Here is a 25,429-nt window from a genome sequence, read left to right as displayed (position 1 = left end):
GCCTTCAGCCTACCTGTGCCCTCAGCCCCCCTGTGCCCTCAGCCCACCTGTGCCCACAGCCCACCTGTGCCCTCAGCCCCCCTGTGCCCTCAGCCCCCCTGTGCCCTCAGCCCACCTGTGCCCTCAGCCCCCCCTGTGCCCACAGCCCCCCTGTGCCCTCAGCCCCCCTGTGCCCTCAGCCCACCTGTGGCCTCAGCCCACCTGTGCCTTCAGCCCCCCTGTGCCCTCAGCCCACCTGTGCCTTCAGCCCCCCTGTGCCCTCAGCCCCCCTGTGCCCTCAGCCCACCTGTGCCCACAGCCCACCTGTGCCCACAGCCCACCTGTGCCCTCAGCCCCACCTGTGCCCTCAGCCCCCCTGTGCTTTCAGCCCCCCTGTGCCCTCAGCCCACCTGTGGCCTCAGCCCCCTGTGCCCTCAGCCCACCTGTGCCCACAGCCCCCCTGTGCCCTCAGCCCACCTGTGGCCTCAGCCCACCTGTGCCCACAGCCCACCTGTGCCCTCAGCCCCCCCTGTGCCCTCAGCCCACCTGTGCCTTCAGCCCACCTCTGCCTTCAGCCGCCCTGTGCCCACAGCCCGCTCTACCCCGCTGGCCACAGGCAGGGCTGGCGTTCACCTCCTGTCAGCACGTCTTCCGTTAGAGTCAGAAGGGACGTGGGGACGAGGAGTGGGCGGGCTGTGGCCAAGAGGGCAGGCCTCTCTGGAAAGGCCACCTTGGCCCAAGGATCTGGAAGAATAAAGGGAGTTAGCCACGCCCAGGAAGTCGGGGGAAGCAGGTTGGGGGGCAGGAACCAGCCCCCAGTCACCCCCTGCACGGCTTGCCCCAGCCTGGTGTTCTGACTACCCGGAGGCTCACTCACTCTCCTAGGAAGGCACTTGCTCAGCCGTGTAATCCATGCGTCTCCTGGCGGTGTCTCTTGCTAGACTGTGACCCTGCAGAGGACACGTGTTGTGCCCGTGATCTCCGGAATCCCAGCACACACTGTGTACAGACTCTGTGAAAGTCCATGGGCAGCAAAGAAATCCCCTCCCCAGTGTCTGCTGAGATCGGGACGGGGGCTGGGAGGGGCGTGAACTGTCCTGGAGAGATGCGCCTGTGGGCACACGCAGGAAATTGGCCACATTCAGCTTGTTAGTTGCACTGGATGGTGTCTGCCCAAGACGTCCGTTTGATTCGTTTTTGTTGAGCCCCTGACTCCCGCCACAATCTCTGAGATCTTATTGCGCCCGGGGTGATACAGCACAGTTCTGTTTTCTTCTCGAGGGTACTCCGGTCCCCTCAGCAGTTTCTCTAAACTTTCTTTGTACCTGTCATCATACAAATGTCTTTGCAACGCGAGAGTCAGGCTCCTGTTCTCTTCTTGCCACGGCGTAGTGTCTGGGGGCTGCACAGGCTGTGAGAGCTTTTGCAATGTCTGTTTTGGGGGACATAAGAAACAAGTCGGCACAGAAGAGAAAGGGGTCACCACTGTGACAGATTCTGTTTTAGGCTCAGGACCTCCGGAAAGGCTTCCTTTACAAAATGCAAGTGGGGAAAGTTGTTTCTCCTCCTCCGTGAGCTCCTGACCTCTTTCCTGTGTCTGCCTTTCAGAGATATATTGTCTTTATTTACACTGCTGCTGACCCCATTCCTTGTACTGTGAAAGGTACTGTAGATACAGGAATGTATACACTTCTGTGCACAGCTCATACAGGAGTATATACAATTCTGTGTACAGTTTAAGCAAAACTCTGTGTAAACCACAGTGTGGATTAAGAAAGAGCGTGGCCAGTGTTTTAAAACCTGTCGCCTCCAGCCTTTTTTCCACTGGTAATCACTATTTTGTAATAATCATCCTTTTATAAAAATTCATTCCCCAAGGACAGATTTTTCAACATTTTATGGTTGTGTACTTTATATAAATGCAATTACATTGTACATACTTTTCTGTTGGTGCTTTTTCACACGATAATGTGCCGTGAGACTCATTCACGTCAGTAGTGTAGCCGTAGGGCAATCACTTTTACCACCATGTTATTTGCATCGACTAAAACATCCTTACTTGTCCGATCTATTGATGGATAATTTGGGTTGCTCTTAATTTTATGCTAAAATAAACAACACTGTTGTAAACATTCTTTTCCATGTCTTCCGGTGCGTACGGGTAAGATTCTCTCTAGGAGGGTGCATTAGCTATCTGTTGCTGCATAACCAATCACTCCAAGCGTATTGGCTTAAAACAACTTTATTATCGTGCAGTCCCTGTGATCGGGGATTCAAGAGCAGCTTATCTGAGTGGTTCTGGCTCAGAGGCGCTCGTGGGGTTGCAGTCAGCATGCTGGCTACCGTCATCTGAAGGCCTGACTGGGGCGGGTGCTTCCTGGTGCCGAGGCAGGGAGCTTCCTCCTTGTGGGATCCTCTCCGTAGGTGACTTACTGCCCGGTCTTCCCAGCAGGAGTGATCCAGGAGGGAGCCAGGCTGAAACTCCAAAGTATGTTGTTACTGCTGGTTCTCTGTCTGCTGTCTTTTCTCTCTATCTGCCTATTTGTCTGTGCTGGATGTGACTTTCAAAACTCATTTGCAGAAATAATTTGAAGTCTAGGGTGATTTTCTCTTTGGCCAAAGCTGATTGTTGTGGGCTTTGGCCAGATACCTGCTCGGGAAGGTTCGGGAGTACCTTCATACAGCTTCAGAATGTGAGATGCTTTGGGCCACCCACGTGGCTGGGAGACAGGATGGACCCAATTGGGGTCCCGGCTCACAAAGAGGGGTAGTTCAGAAGCAGCCACGGCCTCTGCTGTGTCCTGAGCATGTACTTCCGCCTGTTGGCCACACAGCCTGTCCAGGATGTGGTTCAACAACTCTGTCCATAGTCAAGAGTAACCCCTGGGCTAAAGTGGCCCCAGGGATCAAGCTCACGTCTTTGGATTCCCTTTATTTCCTGGATCTTGGCCTGGCGATTGCTCAGATATTATCCTGTTAGATGTCTTATGTTTCAAGAAGATGTTTTCATTTTATTAGTTTTTAGTGGACAGGTTGATCAGAGTTGCTTAGCCCATGGTTCCCGGGGGGGAAGCCTTCTGGCCCTTGTTCTTCATGTATATTTTTATTGGACATATGATCCTATGGTTCTGTGGATAGCGGTGTCCTTCAGGCCACGGAAGGTGGTTTTCTATTGTCTTCTGACTTCGAGTTTGCTGATGAGAAGTCTGCTATCATTATTTGCATATTTGAAAGTAATACTTTATCTTTTCTGGCTGCTTAAAATTCATTTTCTTTGACCTCAGTGTATTGTGTTTAAATGGTACGTCCAAGTGCAGATTGATTGAATTCTCATGAGTCTGGTGTGGTAACTTTCATCAGCCATTTTGTCTTCAGAGGATGCCTCTGTCTTATGCTCTCTGTGCTTTCTGTGTCAGGGTCCATGTGGGTTGGCCTTTATGATTGACAGTAACCTCCAAGAGTCCACCACTCGGTCCTGAATTTCTCCCTTTTACCTTTGTGCTGCACTTAGGTCCTTCACACAGATCACACGGATCTTTTGGCTAATTTTTCTGCTGTGTATAAAATGCTATCCACCTGTTCACTGGGTTTTCAACTTAAATTGTTTACTTTTTTTATTCCTAAAAATTCTATCTGGGGCACCTGGGTGGCTGGGTCAGTTAAGCGTCTGACTCTTGATTTCGGCTCGGGTCATGATCTCACGGGTCACGGGATCGAGCCCCACACTGGGCTCCGTGCTGACGGCTCAGAGCCTGCTTGGGATTCTGTCTTCTTCTCTCTGCCCCTTCCCTGCTTGCTCTCTATCTCTCTTTCAGAATAAATAAAAATAAACTTTAAAAGTAAATAAATAGATAGATAAATAAATAAACTTCTGTCTGGTTCTTTTTCAATAATCTGTGTCATTCTTCAGTGTTCTTGGTCCTGCATGTACCGTCAGGCTTGGCTGTTCTTGAAATTCTGTCTTTCTGCGTCCGTGATGCTGGTCTCGGAAACATGTTTCTGTTTTCTGTTATTTCAGCTGGTTTCTCTCAGCTGAGATAGTAACCTCCTTGTTCGTTTACTTTCGGACTGCGAGTGACTCCTTTTATGTGGATTTTGTTTGAGGAACCTCCTGGAGGGCTGAGGTGAAGGTGAGATTCTCCGGAGAGGGCTCCTGTGCTCCTTCTCCACGTGCCGACAGTGCTCTCTGCCCAGAGACACCCCAAATTCAGCCAGTCATGGGAGTTTGGGGGGACCGCCCAGATAGTGTAATTTTATGAGGAAGCTGGCCTGTGATCCGAATTCTTTTTTTTTTTTTAATTTTTTTTCAACGTTTATTTATTTTTGGGACAGAGAGAGACAGAGCATGAATGGGGGAAGGGCAGAGAGAGAGGGAGACACAGAATCGGAAACAGGCTCCAGGCTCTGAGCCATCAGCCCAGAGCCCGACGCGGGGCTCAAACTCACGGACTGTGAGATCGTGACCTGGCTGAAGTTGGCCGCTCAACCGACTGCGCCACCCAGGCGCCCCTGTGATCCGAATTCTTAATGGCATTGCAAAGATGCAAATTTAACCTCCTCTTGTTTTTGAAGGAAAATCTTAATCCACAGACACCCGAATTGCTAAGAGGTATTGGATTAATGCCACGACGTTTTAGATTTGAATTTATTACGGTGATAATCCTGTTGTGTGTGAGAACTCGCTGACAAGAACACAGATAGCCCTTTGTAGATGTTTGATTTTGTGATGATGTTTTTCAGGGTTAGTTACATATTAGGTTATACATAACTCTAACTGGGCTGTAAATGGAATTATTGTGTCTTCCTGAAATTTATACGTTGAAACCTAATCCCCCGTGTGGTTATTTGGAGGTAGGGCCTTTGGGAGCTGAGTAGGTCATGGCAGTGAAACGGTCATGAAGGGGATTCATGTCCTTACGAAAGGGACCCCAGAGAGCGCCTTACCCTTTCCACCACGTGAGGACCCAGCAAGAAGGCAGCCATTTGTGAACTAGGAAGAAGGTCCTTACTGGAACCCACTCACCCTGGTACCTGATCCCAGCCTCCCAGCCTCCAGAACCATGAGGAATAAATGTTTGTTGTTTAAGCCACTGGGTCTGGGGTATCTCTGCTACCACAGCCCAAACAGGCTTAGACATTGCATGTGCTGAATTCCGATTTCCCACTAGAATCCTTATTCAGTGTTGCTTTCCAACAAGAGAAGAAGATATTCCTACTAAAGTTGACTTTAGAGTCCTTTTCAATGCACGTATAATGAAAAGCGCTTAACTTTCCCGCCCAAACGCTTCCTGGCGAAAATCACATGTGTCTTTCCTGTAAGCTGACGAGGAAGGAAGCTGGGGCAGGGGCAGCACAGGTGGACATGCCCGGAACTTGTTCAGCGCGTGCTCCTCTCTGTTCTGTCTTGTGGGGAGAGGCGTTTTCTAAGAGACCCTGTTAGACCGCTGCTTCAGTAGGGAAACTTGCACGGTGTGTCTGAAATTCTTTGGACGCGTGGCCGAAATATGGAGACGTTGAGGCGTTTCTCTTCCCCGATCTCTTAGTGTTTGTTGTTGTTTTCCGGGAGGGAGGCGGCGTGGTCCAGTCCAGCGACGGGAGAGCAGAGGCCAGACGGGGGCTGTCATGTGGCCAAAGCCTCGGTTGTCTGGCGTCATCCGTGTGGCTTCGGGGCTGCGTGTGGATGGGTGCCGTTTGCATGTGACGATGATCACGGAGTGATGTTTAGACCTCACCGTCTCCACCACTGTTTAGCTCAAGGAATCATGAAATCAGCACCCAGACGCGGGTGAATGCAGCTCTGGGAAATATTTTGGCTTGATTTCTGCTGGTATCGGTACGCTGGTGCTGGTTGGAGTTTATATCCTGTAATTACCGAGCCAGTGAGCAATTAAAATTAATTTTCTCCAGCAAATAATCTTCTAACTGTGCCACGGGCAAGTGAACTTTGCGGTGAGACCTGATGACGTATCAGCCATCCTGGGGCTCTTCTAGAAACAACGGCTGCAGAACACCACACTGAAGAGACAAACCCCATCAGATCTAGCTGGATATAAAATCCAATCATTACTCAAGCATCTCTCACATTTTCTGGAGTGAATTAATCTGAGATGAAGAACATGATTTTTTCCTCCATAGAACAAAACGTTATAGGCTAAACATTACTTTAAAGACGTCCTGTAAAGCTTAGAACTCATGATTCTTTTTGAGGAGAGAGCCATCTTCACACACACACAAACTGTAAACCAGGGCATTGTGCGTGTGCAGGGGTGTGTGTGCAAGTTTGGGGGAGACCCCGAAGGGTTTGGATTGCCCCAGGAATGGTCTCTCTTTGCCTTATGAGTTTGCAGTTGAGGTACGAGGCAAAGGCCCTTTCGATAACACTATCGTAGTTTGCCTGCACCCCAACTTTCCTCGTGTCTCCTTGCCACCCATTTGGACGCCGGGGATAGCAGGTGGCAGGAACAGGACAGAGGAGCAGGAACGTGGTCTCAGGGACAGAAGAAGGTTGAACTGGGTTGAAGTGCATCCTGGCCTTTCCTTATCTCAGTAGCATTGAGCACATGGAATAAGCTTGCTGGGGCTGGTGTCCTCACCACCGAAATGGGCTTAGCTCACCTGCGGTGTGGCGTCACAGCCCGAGTGGTGCTGTGAGAATGTTGTGGACGCAGCACTTGCAGATGCCTGGCCTGACTCTCGTGGCCGGCTTCCTCCTTTCCTTTATTCTCCGGAAGCAGCAAGGAGGGTGCTGCACACGAACGTCCAGTCTCTACGCCAGGAGCCTGCCCCCCCCCCCCCTGCCCAACCCGGGGAAACCCACGCCCCACCAACGCCTTCTCCAAGCGCCCGGCCTGGAGACTCTGAGGAAGTACTTAACCCCTCTTTCTGTTCTATTTATGCGTCCTTTGGGATGCAGCATGGAAACAAACAGCATTTTACGTTCTTTGCTGGATCTTTTGACGCCTAGTGTTTCCGCATTTATTTTTGCTTTTTGTTTCCGTTTACTGATGCAATAAGTTGTCTCGTTTGGGGATTGATGTTCACAATCAAACACGGAATGCGGGGGCTTAAAACCGGAAGAGCTCACGGAAGGGCCGGCGGAGGTGGTGAGCCGGGGGGCCCGAGCGCTGCCTTGTTTAGTTTGGATCACAGTTTTCAAAGATGTGAATTGGCTGGACATTTTGCAATGAGGGAGTTCCTGGAATAGTATAGAGTTTTAGTTTAATTGGAAAAAAATGGAGGATTTGACTGTTCGGAAGGACTAAGTTTTTAGTTGTCTGCATTGTCGCGTGGAAACTGTGCCCTGGGGCTGTGGGAGGTGTTCACCCAGGACGGGAGGGGTCCTTGCGCCCTGCAGCGCCCCCCTCCCCCCAGATGCTGCCCTGGGCAAGCGTCCTCGCTGCCCGTCTGGCCTCTGTGGGCACCTGGCTTGGGACTCTGGGCTCTACTGAATATTTCTTACTTCCTTTTTCCTTCCAGCTGCCAATGTAGGCAACACTTCTCTGAATCTTGTAAAACTGTCACAAACAGCAGCAAACTCAAATGTAATTTTTTTTTTTAATCAGGAAGAAACCTTGAAAGATACCAAATTATTTATTATCATGAAAAAACATCTGTTCTATTTTTGAGGCATATGGAGGGCTCTCCAAAAGCCCCCAAGTGCCAGGAATTGTATTAGCCGGACTCCCACCCGTGCTCTTCTGGTGGCTTTTTCCGGTGTTCACTGTTGGGCAGAATGGGGACACGGATGTAATTCTGTGTGACAGGAGGGGACAGTGCAGGTGGTGATGAGCTGCAAGGGGGGGTGGGGGACTCTGCTCTGACTCTGGCCAATCTGTGGGACTCTGATGAGCTCATTTCTGGGCCCTTCCGTGACCTGGTAGAAAAGAAAGTGGAATAAATGATGACTCGGGTCCCTTTTTGATTAATAACATTATAGGAGAGTGCCATTCAGGTGACAGTGTCCCATGGGCCATGCCGACGGCAGCCAGTGGGACACCGTCCGTAATGTCCCACCGTGACACTGCTGTTCTATGTCGACGGAAGACTGTGGCACTCTTGACTTCAGTTTCAAGTTGCTGTGGATTTGCAGGTCCGAGTGCTGAGAAGGAGTCCTCTCTGAAGAGGCTCACATTTCCCATCTAAATTATTTACTTTCTAATTAGGTCTTTCTTTCTTCTTTTGCAGTTATATTCACATAGTTCCCAGGAAACCTGGAAAGATGAGCAAGTTGAAGGAAGTAAGTGTTCGGTGCTAATGACTAACGGTGGGATAAATTGGATGGTCCGGGAAAAGTCCGAATGCCACTGTTGAATAATGTCACTTTTAGAAGACTAGCATTTTGTAGGGAATGCCTCTAAAGGCCCGTTGCCCTGGAAACCCGAATCCACTGTGAGGGGTTGTCATACCTGTCGAAGCCCCTAAGTAACTAATGTGACGGAAGTCAGGAAAAATACCCTAAGACCACGGTTAGAAAGATAGTCATCTGTGACACACTGTGCAATTATTTACTGAAACTTTTCACTTTTCTTTTGTTACAGGGGATTTGGAAAGATGGGTGTCAGGAAAAGCTATTTTAATTTACATAACGTTGAAGCTAATTATAATGCTCAATTTAAAGATTTGCCCCAAGTTCTCAACATTTTTGTGCTTGATACACATTTGAAAGCTCTGTAGTGTGGAACCTTTTCTTGCTCTGTTCACATCACCTGGTTCTTAGCCAAAAAAAAAAAAAAACAAAACCCAAAAACTCCATTTAATATGTATAAAAGAGATCCAGCTTTTGGGGCACCTGGCTGGCTCAGTCCGTTAAGCGTCGGACCTGAGCTCAGGTCATGACCTCACGGTTCACGGGTTCGAGCCCCGTGTCGAGCTCTGTGCTGGGCTGACAGCTCAGAGTCTGGAGCTGGCTTCGGATTCTGCATCTCCCTCTCTCTCTGCCCCTCCCCTGCTCGTGCTCTGTCTCTCTCATCTCTCAAAAATGAATAAATGTTAAAAAAATAAAAAAAATAAGAGATCCACCTTTTAAAATAAGCAACAAAAATTGCTAAGTTTTAAGCAAGATATCCTGCTGATATTTAGACTATAATATGATTTAGAAGGTTATATAATATAATATGTAAATATAATAATATATTTACTATATATTATTAGTATATAATATCCATAATATTATATTTATTATATATCATATATGGTATAAATATGAATCATATATTTAATAACATAATATAATATGTACAATTTTCTTAAAAAATGGACTTGTCATTTTGTTGGGTATTTCAAAGAGGAGATTTTTGAGGTTATTCTCTAAGTGGTGCTTTTGGTATTATTTTTTTTTAATGCTTATTTTTGAGAGAGAGAGAGAGAGAAGGGGAGGGGCAGAGAGAGAGGGAGAGAGAGAATCCCAAGCAGGCTCCGTGTTGCCAGCGCAGAGCCTGATGCAGGGCTCGATCCCATGAACCGTGAGATCATGACCTGAGATGAAATCGAGAGTTGGGCACTTCGTCCTGAGCCACCCTGGTACCTCCGGTTTTGGTATTCTTGTTTTCTCCTCCGTGAGCCGGTGTGAGGACCGAATGGTGAAATATGCATAATGTTCCAGAAAGAGATCAGTGCTGGCCCTCTTCCTCCACAGTTTAGAGAAGCAGGGTTTAGTGTGCCCTTGAATCTGCACCCGAGTTCCAGTAAAGGACAGCCCTGGAGCTCCAGCACCAGCCTGCAGAGCATTTAGCTGTCTCCTCAGAGTCTGCATTTCAGGGCAGCGCGATGAGTCAGGTCATACGTCCCTACCTTCTACTGTAAGTTGCCAAGGGCAGGCGGGCAAGTCTCCAATAAGAAACAACTCCAGGGGCGCCTGGCTGGCTCAGTCGGTTGAGTGTCAGACTTCGGCTCAGGTCATGATCTTGCAGTTCGTGGGTTCGAGCCCCGCATCAGGCTCTGTGCTGACAGGTCAGAGCCTGGAGCCTGCTTTCCATTCTGTGTCTCCCTCTCTCTTTGCCCCTTCCGCTCATGCTCTGTCTGTCAAAAATGAATAAAGTTAAAAAAAAAAAAAGAAACAATTCCCTCAGTGACTGAATGTCAGGGTCACCTTAGTAAACAGAGTGGGCATGGTGTATGATTATTCTTAACACCCGGGCACTTGCTTTCCCATCTCCAGGTGGGGCAGGCACGGGAGTAAGCAACGATTCTGAGAAGTTCCCCTCAAGTTCAGTCTACGCGTACCCTGAGTGCATTTCGGCGCTACGATTAGAACGAGCAGTTAGCCCTGGGGGACAGGAAGGCAGCTTCCAGGTTATGTTGTCAGCCCCCCTTGCTTTCCAGCTGAGGAGGCTTTGATCAGAAATGTTAGGCGAGGTGCCTGATAGCAAGTGCTCTGGAGTGGGGACCTCTGTGTCCTCACACCGATGGGACTGTAGTCGCCCCAAAGAGTTCTGTAATTTTTCTTTAGGAGTATACACTTTTTCATTAAAAAAATCTGATTATGAAAGGAGTCCTTATTGAGAAAAAAATGCCAAGATGCTGTGCAGATAACTCCATGAAGAGAACGGGGGTCATCCACAATACCCCTCAAAGGTCAGCGCTCTGACTCTGTCATGTCTGTTTCCAGGTGCTTTTTTATGCACACGTAGCAAGTAGGTATACACAGAAGCACACACACACACAGTACATGCGTACATACGTGTATATATGTCTGCAGAATTGGGACCCGTCAATGCTCACTATTTTCTAATCTGCTTTTTATTTACTATATTTTGTGACCATTATCTCATTCAGTAGATGGTCTTCTGCAACATGTTTTAATAACTTCATCGTGTGAATCTATCATAATTATTTAAGCTTTGCTATCGGCAGATCTTTGAGTCATTCTGCTTTGTCATTATTTTATTTTATTTTATATTTTATTTTATATATTTTTAATGTTTATTTATTTTTGAGACACAGAGAGAGAGAGAGACAGATTGTGAGCAGGGGAGAGGCAGAGAGAGAGGGAGACACAGAATCCGAAGCAGGCTCCAGGCTCCGAGCTGTCGGCACAGAGCCCGACGTGGGGCTCGAACCCATGGTCAGATCATGACCTGATCCAAAGTCGGACACTTAACCGACTGAGCCACCCAGGCACCCCGATGGATTTTCAACTATTAACTCAACCTTGCATTCCTGGGACAAATCTCACTCATGAAATTTTGTTCATTTTCTTTATTGTTGGATTTTATTTGCTAAAATTTTGTTTGGAATTTCTGCAACTATGTTCGTGGAGGGATGTTGGTCTGTAGTTTTTTAAATCCTTGCAATGTTTTTCTCTGGTTTTGGTGTCGTTTCTTCCTTAAGTGTTTGGTAGAATTTACCAGTGGAGCCAGCTGGGCCAGGAGTTGTCTTTGTGGGAAGGTTTTTAACTACAAATCCAACTGCCTGAGGTGATAGAGGGCTCCTCAGATTGTCTATTTCTTGAGTAAACTTTGCTAGCCTGTGTCTTTGAAATGTCCATTTAATTTGTCCACTGGCATGAAGTTGTTCTCTTATCCAACTAATATCTGTGGCCTCTGGTGATGTGACCTCCCTCATTCCTGCCATTCCTGGTCATTTGTGTCTCCTCTGTATTTTCTTGCCAAGTCTGTTCAGTTTTATCAATTTGATCAATCTTCTCAAAGAACCAACTTCTGGTTTCATTGTGTTTCTCGATTTCTTTGTTCTGTTTTCTATTTCATGGATTCTGCTTTTTAAAAAAAATTTTTTTTAATGTTTATTTATTTTTGAGACAGAGAGAAACAAAGCATGAACGGGGGAGGGTCAGAGAGAGGGAGACACAGAATCCAAAGCAGGCTCCGGGCTCCGAGCTGTCGGCACAGAGCCTGACGCGGGGCTCGAACTCACAGACTGCGAGATCATGACCTGGGCTGAAGTCGGCCGCTTAACTGATTGAGCCACCCAGGCGCCCCTAGATTCTGCTTTTTTTTCATCACGACCAGGAAGGCCGAAAACCCATCTCCCCAACCATGTGTTGGACACACGTGCCTGACGTCCCCCTCGAGAGTACAATGCAGTGTAACGCAGGGGGAGGGCTGCAAAGGTGCTGAGGGTTTGCCCAGATTTGCCCCATTTCTACAGGTAACGGTGCCGGGATGGATGAAGGGCGACTTCGCATCGGCCTGGCTCTCCCTCCCGTCCCTTGCACACTGCTCCAGAATGCCTAACCTAGGGAGATTCTTGGCCGTTTTGGGGAAAGAGTGACGCTGATTTTTTATTTTTATTTTTTTGACTCAGAAGATCACAGAATGAAGTGACTTCGGAGGTGGTCCAGGATGACCTTTTCCCTAATGAATTACATGAACCATGTGGAGCCCACTGCGCCTTCCGTAGGGTTTCTGTGACCTGTGGCGACTGTGTGTGTGTGTTTAGCATCTACTGTCGAGTGGCGTAGGGGCCATCTCTGTTAATTCAGCTTGCACGTTCCAGACCCCCATGAGCGCCGTTCGCTGATTATGAGATCCTCCCTTTATGGCTCCATGACGAGGTCTTTTCTCGGTGCCAGAACTCCCTTGAGTCTTTCTGGTTTGAAGTTTTGCACGGAAAAGGCTGGGAGGATGTTCACTGAGGGTAGCTGGAGAGGCTCGATGGGGCGCAAAGACCAAGGACTTCGGAGGCCAACAACAATGACAACCGCCAAAAGCTCTTCACTCATTTCTGGCGTTTTGCTCAGCGCCTCGCGATGCGTCATCTCCTCTGGCGCTGTCCCTCCCGGAAGCGGATCCACATTCACACACGAGGGTGTGGGCACAGCAACCTCTTCACGGTGGTGTGAGGAGACGGTGGTGGAACCAGGGCTGGGATCGCGGACGACGCGGACGCAGGCTCCCAAGTGCCACGCCGGTATAGGTTCCAATTCCCAATGGGCTAAAATCGACCATCAGGTATTTTTGATGGCCTGTCATGGCCAGGACACTTAGTGACAGTGTGTCCTTGTGGAGATTGCATAGTGGCTCTGATTGGTCACCATGTGGGTATTTTGCCCGGTTGTTTTGAGGACTGGGCACGAATGTAGTGTGACGCAGAGCAGGCGTTCAGTAACCCACAGCTGCCGCTCGGGGAAACACAGCTGTGGTTACCTCGGGGGTCTTCCGGCATTGCTGCGGATTTGGTTTAATTACCTCGGACTGTTGGTTACGGAGCCCGAAAGCCCACTGAGCCCCTCAGCCTCTCGGCAGGTGAGTGAGACACCATGTCGGAACCTGTCGTCCCCGTCGGGCAGTGACAGAAAGCCACGTGTGCTTTCTTAGGAGATCACGTGAAATGCAGGAAAAAAAAATCCAGAATCATGTATTTAATTGCTGGGGTTATTTAATTAGGCAGGTGACAGCAGGGTTAATGAATCATTAACACGTAAAAAAAGCCATTAGCTCACTGTTTCCATAATTTTATGCCATCAGCCAGAAAGCTGTTTCTTGGGGTAGTTGTACCTTCATAGAATTTTGCAGGGAATAATTTCTGTTGTTGTGTTATAAACCAGGTCAGTAAATTCATGGTATTGCTGATACGGCTTTGGTTTTTTGGCTAACGGTATGCAGGCGTGTATAATTTCCTATATAGAAAGTAGTTTTGTATGCCACGTGACAAGAGGGTGACAGTGGACGGACGTGTGCATTACCACAATCTCCAGTGACCTCACTTTTTCCAGGATTCCTCCTGGAGTATCAGAGCTGTTTATCACCTGCCACCGAAGCGTTTATCATTTATTCATCCGTCATTCATTCATCCATATTCACGGCATACTTCTCAAACTCCTGCGGTGGGCAGCTCATTGTTCAGGCAGTGGGGTCCTTGGTGGAACATGACGACCGAGGTCCCTGCTCTCAGGAGGCTTTGATTCTATGAGGAGGAACCAATAATAAGTAAATAAATAAACACAAAAATATTAGACAGTGTTACATGCTATGATGGCCATATTGGTCGGGGAGGGTCACTGAGGAACTGTTTTTGAGTTGACTTCTTAATGCAAGAAAGGGCAAGCTGTGCTAAGACCCGGGAGAACATTCCAGACCCTAGGTCTAGTGCAGGAACAAGCTTGATGTTTGGAAGAAGGCAAACGCGGGCTGTGGCGTGGGGAGGTAGGGAGGGGTGGGGTTGTCGGGTGTGTGCCGCTGTTTCCTCCACTGGGGTTCTAAGCCAGGGGGCAGCCCATCGTGACGGGTGATTACCAGGACCGTGGCTCCTTGTGGGGAAGGGACTGTGGGGGCCGGGGGGCGAGCTGCGGAGACATGGGGCCGCGGGGCCAGTGTGGCAGCGGTGGGGGCAGCAAGAAGTGAACGCATCCGGGGATACGGTTTTGAGGCAGAATTGAGAGATGCAGGGTGTAAGGGAGGAGACGACACAGTGGTGTCCCCAGATCTTGTGGTTAAACACATGGGTCTGTGCTGGCACCGGTTCCTGAGACCGGGAAGCCTGGGGACGGTCAGCGGGCTGTGGGAACAGTCGGCGATTCTATCCGGGCCGTGATGAGACTGAGATGCCGGATGGTCTGTGGTCTGTCCCTCTCCATTCTCTCCCCACCTCCGTCTCTCCGCGTCTCTGCGTCTCTGTGTGTTGGGAGACTCATGTTTATTGGATTGACTATCCCTGTGTGGCAGGTATGGCATTGTGCCTTTTATAAAACGTTCTCTCCCCCAAACCCTGCGAGGTGTATGGTCCCCGCTGCAGGCGTTCATAGATGGCAGCTCAGAGGTGAGACAGTCCCGGCAAAGTCACGGACAGTGAGCGCTGGGAGGTGAGCCCTGGTCTGTCCGAGTCCAAAGCCACCGGGCTGCCTCCCAGCTTCGCTCTGCTGTCCCGGTGCCTCTCGGCCAGTTGTCCCTTGCGTCTAATGGTGCCTCAGGCCCTCAGCAGGACGCCGAAGGGGCTCTCCACCGCTCAGTCCCAGTCCTCCTGACCCTTCTCCACCTGCCCCACGTGGACGCTGCCTCCTCCTCTCCTTCAGAAGACCCGGAACAGCACATTTTCCTCTCCTCATCTAAAAAATAGTGCTGGGGAGACCGTGGGATGCCCAAACCTTGTCACCCGTGTTAAGGGTACGTGCAGCTCACTCTTACACCCCAGGGTGAACCCCGGGTACGCGGGTCGGTGTTATTCTTGGCGAAGGAACTTTATAGATACTTTCACTCACTGGGGTGATTCAGTAGAGCTGCGCTAACCTCACAGGTTGGGCTGTCTCTGTGTGTAAATGAGCTGGGCACCATGGCAGGGGCAGCGAGTGGAGGGGGACCGGACATCCAGACAGGTCAGGCCGGGAGGCCCAACCGGGGGCCCTGGGGGACACCCTCTACCGCTGTGCCCGCTGTGCTGGAGCAGGTGTGACGAGAGGCTAGGTAGGCCCTGAATGCCGAGTCTCACTCAGCGGCGGAGCCTCTAGAGGTGGGAGGGGCTGGTGTCTCAGGGGCGGAGTCTCTACAGGTGGGGGGGGGGCTGGTGTCTCAGGGGCGGAGCCTCTACAGGTGGGAGGGGCTGGTGTCTCAGGGGCGGAGCCTCTAGAGGTAGGAGGGGCTGGTGTCTCAGGGGCGGAGTCTCTACAGGTGGGGGGGGCTGGTGTCTCAGGGGTGGAGCCTCTACAGGTTAGGGGGGGCTGGTGTCTCAGGGGCGGAGCCTCTAGAGGTAGGAGGGGCTGGTGTCTCAGGGGCGGAGCCTCTACAGGTGGGAGGGGCTGGTGTCTCAGGGGCGGAGTCTCTACAGGTTGGGGGCTGGTGTCTCAGGGGCGGAGCCTCTACAGGTGGGAGGAGCTGGTATCTCAGGGCAGAGCCTCTAGGGGTGGGAGGGGCTGGTGTCTCAGGGGCGGAGCCTGTAGAGGTGGGAGGGGCTGGTGTCTCAGGGGCGGAGCCTGTAGAGGTGGGAGGGGCTGGTGTCTCAGGGGTGGAGTCTCCTGAGGTGGGAGGGGCTGATGTCTCAGGGGCGGAGCCTGTAGAGGTGGGAGGGGCTGGTGTCTCAGGGACAGAGCCTGTAGAGGTGGGAGGGGCTGGTGTCTCAGGGACGGAGCCTGTAGAGGTGGGAGGGGCTGGTGTCTCAGGGGCGGAACCTGTAGAGGTGGGAGGGGCTTGTATCTTGGGGCGGAGCCTCTACAGGTGGGAGGGGCTGGTATCTCGGGGTGGAGCCTCTAGAGGTGGGAGAGGCTGGTGTCTCAGGGGCGGAGCCTCTACAGGTGGGAGGGGCTGGTATGTCAGGGTGGAGCCTCTAGAGGTGGGAGGGGCTGGTGTCTCAGGGGCGGAGCCTGTAGAGGTGGGACAGACAAGGAACGTAGCGGGGGAGCGGCTTTCAGAGGAGGTCACCGTGATGGAGGGGCCTGGAGACTGTGTGGGGCCGTGGCCTTGATCTCGCCCCACCCAGGCTGTCAATGACGACAGTAGTACTCCCGTGGCAGGGCTCAGACATCCTTCTCCTCCCCGCTCTCGGGGCCCCAGGGGGTGTGAGGTTGAAGCTGACCAGGCCCTGGGGGGCGGCTCAGTCCCCAGGTTGGAGTCACAGGAAAGAGAAGGGTCCAGGGAGCAGGGGGGGGGGGCTGTTGTCCCCTGCCACAGGACGTCCTAGCTGGAACCCCACGGGCTGACTTAGGGGCCACACGTCCGTTCTTGGGGCCGCAGTCTGGCCCAGCCGGGCGCCGGGGGAGCACATCACGGGAGCTTGCTGGTCGAGCTGCTGGCCTGTCCTCAGCACAACGGCCCCGTCTGTGTCTCTGGACTTCTGTGACCTCCCGGCCGCCGCGCTCCGCGCCCTCGCACCCGACCTTCCGGCCTCGGAACTCACAGCCCTCTCGCCCCGTCCCCATGAGGTCACCTGCCCTGCGTCTGGGAGTCCCGGCCCCTCCCAGCAGGGAGTCTGCTCCCCCGGAGTCTTTCCTGGGTCCTCCCCTGTGCTCCCTTAGCAAGGCCTCCCGCCCCCCTGCGCTGCTGTTTTGGGGGCGGTGCTGGGCAAACCGTATTTAGCCACTGGCTGTCAGTTTGCACCGAGTCCCGAGGCTTGCCTTTTCTTTTTGCAGATCAAACCGGTGGTACATTGTGACCTGAATGTGCCTTCCAGGTGGCAAACCTTCCAGCGAACGTCCCGGCTCGTCAAGTGAGTAAGGCCTCGCGGGCGACAGATCACTACTTGCTGTGGCTCCTTAAAGATAAAGTTCCAGTTAGACTCGCCGTCACCCCCTCTCCCCTCCTCTCCTCCCTCCTCCCTTCCTCCCCCTCCTCCCCCTCCTCTCTTTGCTCCTCCTCCTCCTCCTCCTCCCCTCCTCCTCCCCTTCTCCCCTCCCCACCTCTTCCTCTCTCCTTCCCTCTCCCCTCCTCCCCTCCTCCTCCCCCCGCTCCCTCCCCTCCTCCTGTGCTCCTCTCCTCCCTTCTCCTTCTCTCTCCGACAGGGACACCTGTATGATTCAGCCTTTCAGGTGCCGTGTATCCTTTCTTCTCTCTGAACCTTGATTTTGGAAATCAATCCAGTTGCCAGGCTGTTGAACAGTTTACTTGGGGCTGGAAGGGCGAGGGCCTCACACACAGAATTTAGTCTTAGGCTTTTCACTTTTTAGAAAACATCTAGCAGTTGTCGCTGCTGGACGGGGAAAGGACACTTTACAAGTTATTTTCCCACCACGAGCAAAGACCTGTAGGGTTACCACACTTCCCGCTCAAGCGTTGGTGCAGGACTGGAGTGTGGCCCTGGGAGCCACAGCCGGTGCTATAGCTGTAGAGGTGCCCGGGGCAGTACGTCCGGGCTGATGGAGACAGCTTTGTGGGCCAGTCTGCCTTACGTTCTGGGGCCGTAGAAACAACACGCTGGATTCAAACCATCGTGGGTTCAAATCCGGATTTTCATCTCATCGTCTTTGTGGAGGTCACATACCTCATCTTTCTGAACTGGCTTCCTGACGTTACCCCCCCCCCCCCCCCCCGCCCAGGGGTGGTGAGGGCCCCCCGGTGACACCTCCAGGGGTGGTGAGGGCCCCCCGGTGACACCTCCAGGGGTGGTGAGGGCCCCCCCAGTGACACCTCCAGGGGTGGTGAGGGCCCCCCCAGTGACACCTCCAGGGGTGGTGAGAGCCCCCAAGTGACAGCTCCAGGACACCCGTCCAAGGCTGGTCACGGAGCAGAGACTCTCCAAATCCTTCCTATATTGGGAGGTTTTAATACTTTACAGGTTGAAATCTCTGACGTGAGCGAGATCGCACCCTCCTCTCACCACGTTCTGCTCCCGGTGGACAGAATGTCAGTGGGCTTCGCAGAGGCGCGGGCTCACCGTGTCTGAGGGTCACCAGCGGGCGTCCCCCGCACTCCTGACCAGGTGCCCTTCACGCTCGTGCCCCCCAGCGAAGGGCTAGGGCCCCTCGGCGCACACCCCCTGTTAGACTCGTCAGAGCCCAGCCTGGGAAGCAGAAGGATGCAGGAAACACACCCTGTTTATTGGCCAAACGTGGCCCCTCCCCGTCCCCTCCGAACCTCGACGACCACGTCTGTAAAATGCGTCCCCTTACGTGTCTGCAAGGCGCAGCCTTCCGTGGTGGGATCTTTCCCTGCACCTTCTACAAATCTGAGAGCTGCTTGGACATGACGGGAGGCACAGCATTTCCAAATTTTGTGAAGGGCAGCTCTTTCTGAAGAATGTATACAAATCTCACGGTCCTTCCTGGCAAAGAACCTACGTGGTTTTTTTTTTTTTTTTTTTGGCATGAGCCAAGACATCAGTGATTCTCACTTATTTTGACGGACAAGTTTTGTCTGTTACAGACCATTACCCCCGGCAGCTTGTGCCTCGTCCTTCATATTGGTGTGCTAGAAATTCCACTAGATGGACCCAAATATCCATTCAAACGCAGTGTCTTTTCTACAAAGACCTGATCATGTTTGCTTGGAGACCTTGTAACTGCAAAAACGGGCAAACAAAACAGTTGCGATGGGTTCCGGAGGCTTCGATGTTGAAGGGAGAAAGTGGTTTCTCCCTTCCTCACAGATGGGGGGGGCCGGGGTGCTGGGGGGTCACGGCTGAGTTTGGACCCGGAGCCCGGCACTCCCCTGCCTGCCTGGGTCTCCGCAGAACGGAGCTGGTGAGGCCACGTGGGTTTGAAGTGTGGAGGCTGAGGCGCGGATTTACGTCCTGCTTCTGCCGCTAAGCAAGCTGTGACGTGACAGGTGTTGTGATGGCGGATCATCGTCACCCAAGATCCGCTCCTAGATCTCTGTGCTATTTCCTGTTTAAACAAAATTGAAAATATTTCCTGTTTTAAAAACTCGAGGGGCGCCTGGGGGGCTCAGTCGGTTAAGCGTCTGATTCTTGATCTCAGCTCAGGTCATGATCTTGTGCTTTGTGAGTTCGAACCCCGCATCGGGCTCCACACTGTCAGTGCAGGCCCTGCTTGGGATTCTCTCTCTCCCTCTCTCTTTGCCCTGCCCCCACTTGCTCTTTCTCTCTCTCTCAAAAAAAAAAAAAAAATCGTAAAGAATTTAAAATATGTCCTACTTGAAATATTTAAAATATTTCCTATTAGGGACTCCTGGGTGGCTCCGTTGGTTAAGCGTCCGACTTTGGCTTAGGTCATGATCTCGCGGTTCGTGGGTTCGAGCCCCGTGTTGGCTCTGTGCTGACAGCTTGGAGCCTGGAACCTCTTTCGGATTCTGTGTCTCGCTCTCTCCCTGCCCCTCCCCCACTCACACTCTGTCCCTCTCTCTCTCTCTCTCCAACATAAACATCAAAAAAATTAAAAATATTTCCTATTACACCCCAATGAGCACATTATAAGGAGTGTTGAGTAGTAGGTTTATGCCTTTAACTTCTTCTCTTATTTCCAAGTTTTTAAAAAAATGTAACTGTCTTTTTGTGGCCCGAAAAATCTGTGCCCATGGCCATATACAGCTCTAAAAGTTCTATGTTCAAAGTGAGTGCCCCCCCCCCCACCCCCGGCCTTGTATCCTCGTAAGACAGGCTGGGAGATCCAGGCTTCGGCAAGCATATGTATCCTACAAATACCTCTGTGTATCCTCTTTTTTCTCCCCACACGATGCATCTTGGAGGTGGTTCCATAGGAGCCCATGTGGATAAGCTGTGCTTTAAAACTATGGCTACACAGCATTCCAAATTTCAGACGTTCCCTCATCTAACCACGCCTGGCTTTTGCCCAGTGCTCGGGGGCTCCTGCCTGTCCGTTGCCGCTCCATGGCGGACTCTCCCCGGAAACCATTCTTGGGCACTTAGGTGGGGTCGGTCATCTGTCGGGTGGCGGATGGACCGTCTGATCTGTGAAACCGGGCAAAGCAAGGGGTCTAGCTCGTTCTTCAGTTTGGGAGATGTGTTCCATCCCGCATGCCCTCTGAACTTGTAATTTCCTGATCTTTAAGTTGGAAATAACACTTACTTCCCTTCCTTGTCTTTAAAAATTACATTCTTACTATAAATAAATGTGGGAACTTACAAGAGTGTGAAGAATAAAATAAACGTCCCTTATCTGACTCCTCGGACAACCGCCACTGGCCTGAAGAACGCTTACCTTCAGTGTTCTCTTTGTGCCTTCTGTCGTGTTTTTTACAGCATCCGTTATAGTTGACCATTTCCCCCCGTAAGTGCAAATCCTGCATAAACAATTTTAAACTGCTGCACAATTTATTATCGTATGGCCGTGCGACGATTTACGTAACATTCCTGGGTACCTGGACATGCAGGTTGGTTTTATATTTTCGATTCTATACATAATCCTATGGGAAACATCTTTGCATGTAAATCTGTTTCGTTTCCATGGGCTGGATTTCACAAAGTGGGAAGAATAGGTCAATAGTTATTGATCACAGACGTCTCATCAGTCTGTGTTACTGACTCGCCCCCGAGGAAGACTGTGCACACTTTGAGCTGCAGCCACAGTGTATGTGCGTGTGTCTTAGGTCTGCAAGAGATGCCAAAATTTGGGGGGGGGGCGGACACAATTCAGTTCATAAGAGTTCCTATTTCCCCACACTCAGGTAAAGAGTGTACATTAAGTATCTTTAAAGATTTAAGCAAAAACACAACATGACCCTGTTTAAACATTTATTTCCTGTATTATTATTAGTGACCCATGTTTGGAAAGAATTCTTTCGGCATAAGGAAAACCAATTGATGGAAACATTGTAGCAAATCTATTGTGGGCATAATATCACATAAATGCATTGTAATATAACTTGCGCAGAACATTCTTTTCTAGGGTTATTTTGGGGCAATATTTTAAATATGGGAGAAGGGGGTTTCTGCATTGATTGGAAGCCCCTTGGTACAGCGCATTAGCAAAGAAAGTGGATTCTCTGTATTTTTTGCACAGATTAAAGTTTATATTTGATCTGAAAAGGCGATGCGTTCATCCAGTTTTAAATTATTTGCATTACAGAAAAACAGTAACAATGAAGCAACAGCAACCACAAATAATTATGTAAAAAATTGAAAACTAGAATTGTAAAATTGAGCACCTTCGTGTTAAACACTATTCATCGGGGAGCCTGGGTGGCTCAGTCAGTCAAGCGTCCGACTTCAGCTCAGGTCACGATCTCGCGGTCCGTGAGTTCGAGCCCTGTGTCGGGCTCTGGGCTGATGGCTCGGAGCCCGGAGCCTGCTTCCAATTCTGTGTCTCCCTCTCACTCTGCCCCTCCCCTGTTCATGCTCTGTCTCTCTCTCTCTCTCAAAAATAAATAAACATTAAAAAAATTTAAAAAAAATTAAAAAAAAACATTATTCATCACTTTTATACTTAAAGAAACAAGGCTCATAGTTTACATGATTTTAGTATGAGTTACAAGAGCCTGTAACTGTTGCCAAGTGGCTTGGACCGGGGTGGCCTGGCCTCATTAGCAGGAGAACTTTGCATCGAGTACCCCCCGCCCCCCCCACTCCCCACCCGGACACGTATGGAAAATAAAACAAACCCGCTGGGATTCCAGCAAAGCTGCCTCCAGACTGCACGGGTGAAACCAATTGTTTCTACTATCTTTTTGGAGGATCGCACATTATTTCCTCGGGGACACTGTCTTGGCCTGTGGAAAGAGAAAGTGACTGCACTTTTAATGGCAAAACCTGCCTTTTGTTTGCCAAATGGGCACCATTTTCTTCACTTTACCCACCATGGCGGAGGCATATTATTTAAAAAGCGGAGTTCCGTCCTGTTCATCTGGGCATATTTTATTCCATGAAGAGAAGTTTCCGGGTGTCGTGCAGCGTCACCGGAATTCCAGCATCGGGCGCTTGGTGACGGTCCCTCTGCGGACGCAGGCGGCGTGTGTGAGGGCTGCCTGGCGCGTTGCGTGCTGCTTATGGCTCTGTCGTTCTAGATCTTTCTTTGAATTTCCAATGTTTCCCCCTCAAGTGTGAGGTACTAATGAATGCTTTTTTTTTTTTTATTCTTACAGTGTTTTCACAAATGGAAGACTATTTATCCCACCCGTAAAAATTATCATACCCAAATTCAGTCTGACGGAATGGAATAGCGTGCTGGCCATGATTGGGGAAAAAGTCTTCCCTCTAGGAGGCGTTCAAAAGTAAGGCTCTGTCACCTGGGGGAGACCCGGTCACAGTGTGGGGATGTCCTGCCGGGACTAGCAAGGGCTACAATGCTCTCTCATTAACTCCGATTTTAATTCTTTGGGGGCAGACATTATTTCTTGTCCCTTTACGTACTTATTTTTGGCCAGTTTCTTTCATTTCTCATGGAACAAAGCTTATTGAACATCTACTATGTGCTAGGTGTGGTGAATGGGGTGAATGAGGCCATGGGGATGGACAGAGGTGGGATGGACAGTGGTGGGTGGACAGAGTGGGGACAGAGGTGAAGTGACCATGGGGGTAAACAGAAGTGGGAGGGACAGAGGTGGCGTGGACAGAGGTGGGAGGGACAGAGGTGGCGTGGACAGTGGTGGGTGGACAGAGCGGAGACGACAGAGGTACGGTGGCCATGGGGCCAGGGAGAGGCAGGGTGGCTGTGGCTGTTATGGGGGTAAATCCGGGGACAGTTTGGTGCACTTAGGCCAAGGGCCTGGTGTGGATCAGAGGGTCAGAGTGGACCAGGAGAGAGCAGGGGAGCAGCAAGGCTAGCAGGTTGCAGAGGGAAAGGTTAAGCCTCAGTGTTGGGAACGCCTCTGGGATAAGGAGGCCCCACTGTGGGAAGGAGCTGACAAAGTGTAGGGAAGACACAAGCCTTCGAAACTGAAAAGTAAGGGGTGCGGAGTGGTCCTGAGTGTTGGAAGGACCACTTTATGGACAGCGATGGTCTCCAGGTGGCCTTGGGTCGGAAGAGCCAAAACATTTACTCCTAATTCACTTTCTGTCAATGGTCTCTCTCGGGGGGACATTGCAATGTAAGCGACTGATTTACCATCAAGAGCTGTGACACCAGCGATGAACACTGAGGGTCTGTTGGGAGCAGGACCTAAACTGTTGTTGGGAGCGTCGTTAACCTAGGGAGGGTGGTGAGTCACAGGTGACCCTGCACGTGCCGGGGGAGTTAGCTGTCACCTGCAGACCAGATGATTCCAGAATGCGGTTATAAATACCAGCGTTTTATTCTGAAAAAAGAGAGACAGTCGCGTGGAGGAGACACTTGTGCGCACTTCCGGAAGGAGTCAGGGTCAGGAATCCCGTGTGTCACACGTGATGTGGCAGAGGCGAGGCAAGGAAACACGATATTTGGAGGGAAAAGAGCACATTAGATTAATAAGCCTACTTAGTCTTTCTCCCCTTAGTTCTCTCCGGGTGAGGACGTCCGTGGGGATGAACACACAGGCGCCGGTCTCGTCCCTGGGGGGCTCCCCTCGCTTGAGGGCTGGCCTGCAGCTCCTGGCGCGTCTGGGACATCTGAGCGGGGCTTCCTCAGGGCCCGGCTTTCCTGCAGCCCCACCGCTGGGGACAGCTCCTTTCCTGCACCGCCCCTCCCCCCAGCCGGCCGGGTTCCCGCCGTGGTCCCAGAGTCACATCTGGACTCTATCTCCTCCGGTGTCAGTTCTGAACTGATTGCTCTATCTCTCCCCTCCCCGACAGGAACATAAGCCTGTTTTCCTGCTCCTCAGTCTCCCCCTCAACAACCCCGGCCCCGGTGCTGAGTTCTGGGTTATCGTGAACATGTTCTCTCTGATCGAACTTCATTTAATGGCAACAGGGATCGTGCCAAGGCGCGTGGTCGCCCCGCTTCACAGATCCCTCCCAGCCTCTCTGCAGTCGCTCTTTCCTTTTTATTTAACCCCTTCCTGTAGAAACGTTCTTACCGTGAGTCCCTGTGGCCCATCTTCCAAGACCTTGTCAAGGTGACGGTACTTTTATCGGGCCTCCCGTTTAACTGAGGGTTTGGCTCGCTTCGAACTTGTTTCTTCTCAGATTTTGAGAAGATGTCACTTCGTTGTCTTGGGCCTTCGCGACTGCTGTTGAAAAATCCGGTGGTGCGTGTGTGGTGTGTCAGTGGGCTCTTGCGTGGGGGGAGCCCTTCGGACGCCGGCCTGCGTCCTTAGAAGTCCCCCTGACGTGCCTACGTGGGAGTTTTTCTGTGACCTCTCTGTCTTTGATGTCTATTGACTTTCAGTTTGAGGTCCTCCCTCTCTCTCTCCTTCTGTGAAATTCGTCTTTGTTATTTCTGTACCTTTTTCTTCCTTTCCACTTTATCTTTCGAGATTCTTACTTTCTGAATGTTGGCATTCCTACTCATCCATACGTGTCAGCTTTTCTCTCAGACACGTTCTCTCTCTCCCCCTGCTTCCCTCTGGGAGACGCCCTCGATTTGGAGTCCCCACAGCGGCTTGGACCTCGTCCGCTCCCCACCTGCTCCGCGTCTCCCCATCCTCCGGGATGTGCTCTTTGTATTCGCTTTTCTAGTTGTTTCTTTGCCACACTTCCTTGTTGTTTCGAATTGGTAGCCTCTGCCCTTATTTCGTCTACAATGTTTTTCGTGTTTATGTCAAATTCCTGGTCCATCTGATCCAACGCTTCCGCTCCTGGTGGAATCCACCAGACACTGTGTGCGGGTCGGAACAGGGTCTGCGGGCAGGGGCCTGGGCACTGCCACCGCTCAGTCTGCCCACCTCCCTGTGCCCCCTGCCCACTCAGCGCTTCCCTGACTTACTCCTGGGGACGTCACCAGCTGTGCGGTCCTCCAGTGAGCTCAGGCACTGGCTGTCCCAGGGCAAAATGGCAGGAGAAGAACAGAATTCCAGGCATTGCTTTTCACATGGAAACCTTGTGCTCCTGGTTGAGGCCACTTGCTGCCCACACAGCTCCCCATGGCTGCTCATGGTTGTCTCCTGTCCGGAAGGTCCTGTTTCCCCGGGGCTGGTCTAGGGCTGCAGCTCCCCTGGCCCCCGGAGCAGCATGGGCATTGGCCGGCACTGTTAGGAATGCGTGTTCCGGCCTCATCGTAGACTCAGGAGTCAGAGGCTCTGGGCGTGGGGCCCGGCTGTCTACACGGTGGCAAGCTGTCCAGGTGGTTCTGATGCTAAGGTCT

At 51.3% G+C, this 25,429-nt stretch overlaps 1 protein-coding gene across 3 annotated transcripts in view; it reads left to right on the top strand.

Moving 5' to 3' along the window:
* DCDC2C (doublecortin domain containing 2C) overlaps positions 1 to 25,429 on the top strand; it is an 80,335-nt gene that overhangs the window by 822 nt on the left and 54,084 nt on the right. For 2 of the 3 annotated variants that reach the window (XM_043604618.1, XM_043604619.1), the window contains exons 1-3: positions 8,165 to 8,215; positions 16,994 to 17,070; positions 22,356 to 22,484. In XM_043604618.1, coding sequence (XP_043460553.1) covers positions 8,198 to 8,215; positions 16,994 to 17,070; positions 22,356 to 22,484 — 224 coding nt within the window. In that variant the 5' untranslated portion in view covers positions 8,165 to 8,197. Of the gene's footprint in view, positions 1 to 8,163; positions 8,216 to 16,993; positions 17,071 to 22,355; positions 22,485 to 25,429 lie in introns of those variants that run through there. The other variant, XM_043604620.1, reaches the window with a different exon arrangement.

Source organism: Prionailurus bengalensis, chromosome A3 (assembly GCF_016509475.1).
Source record: "Prionailurus bengalensis isolate Pbe53 chromosome A3, Fcat_Pben_1.1_paternal_pri, whole genome shotgun sequence".
In the NCBI taxonomy this organism is placed as follows: Eukaryota; Metazoa; Chordata; class Mammalia; order Carnivora; family Felidae; genus Prionailurus; species Prionailurus bengalensis.
The sequence above is the reverse complement of the archived record's forward strand: the minus strand, read 5'-3'. Positions and strand labels throughout refer to the sequence as shown.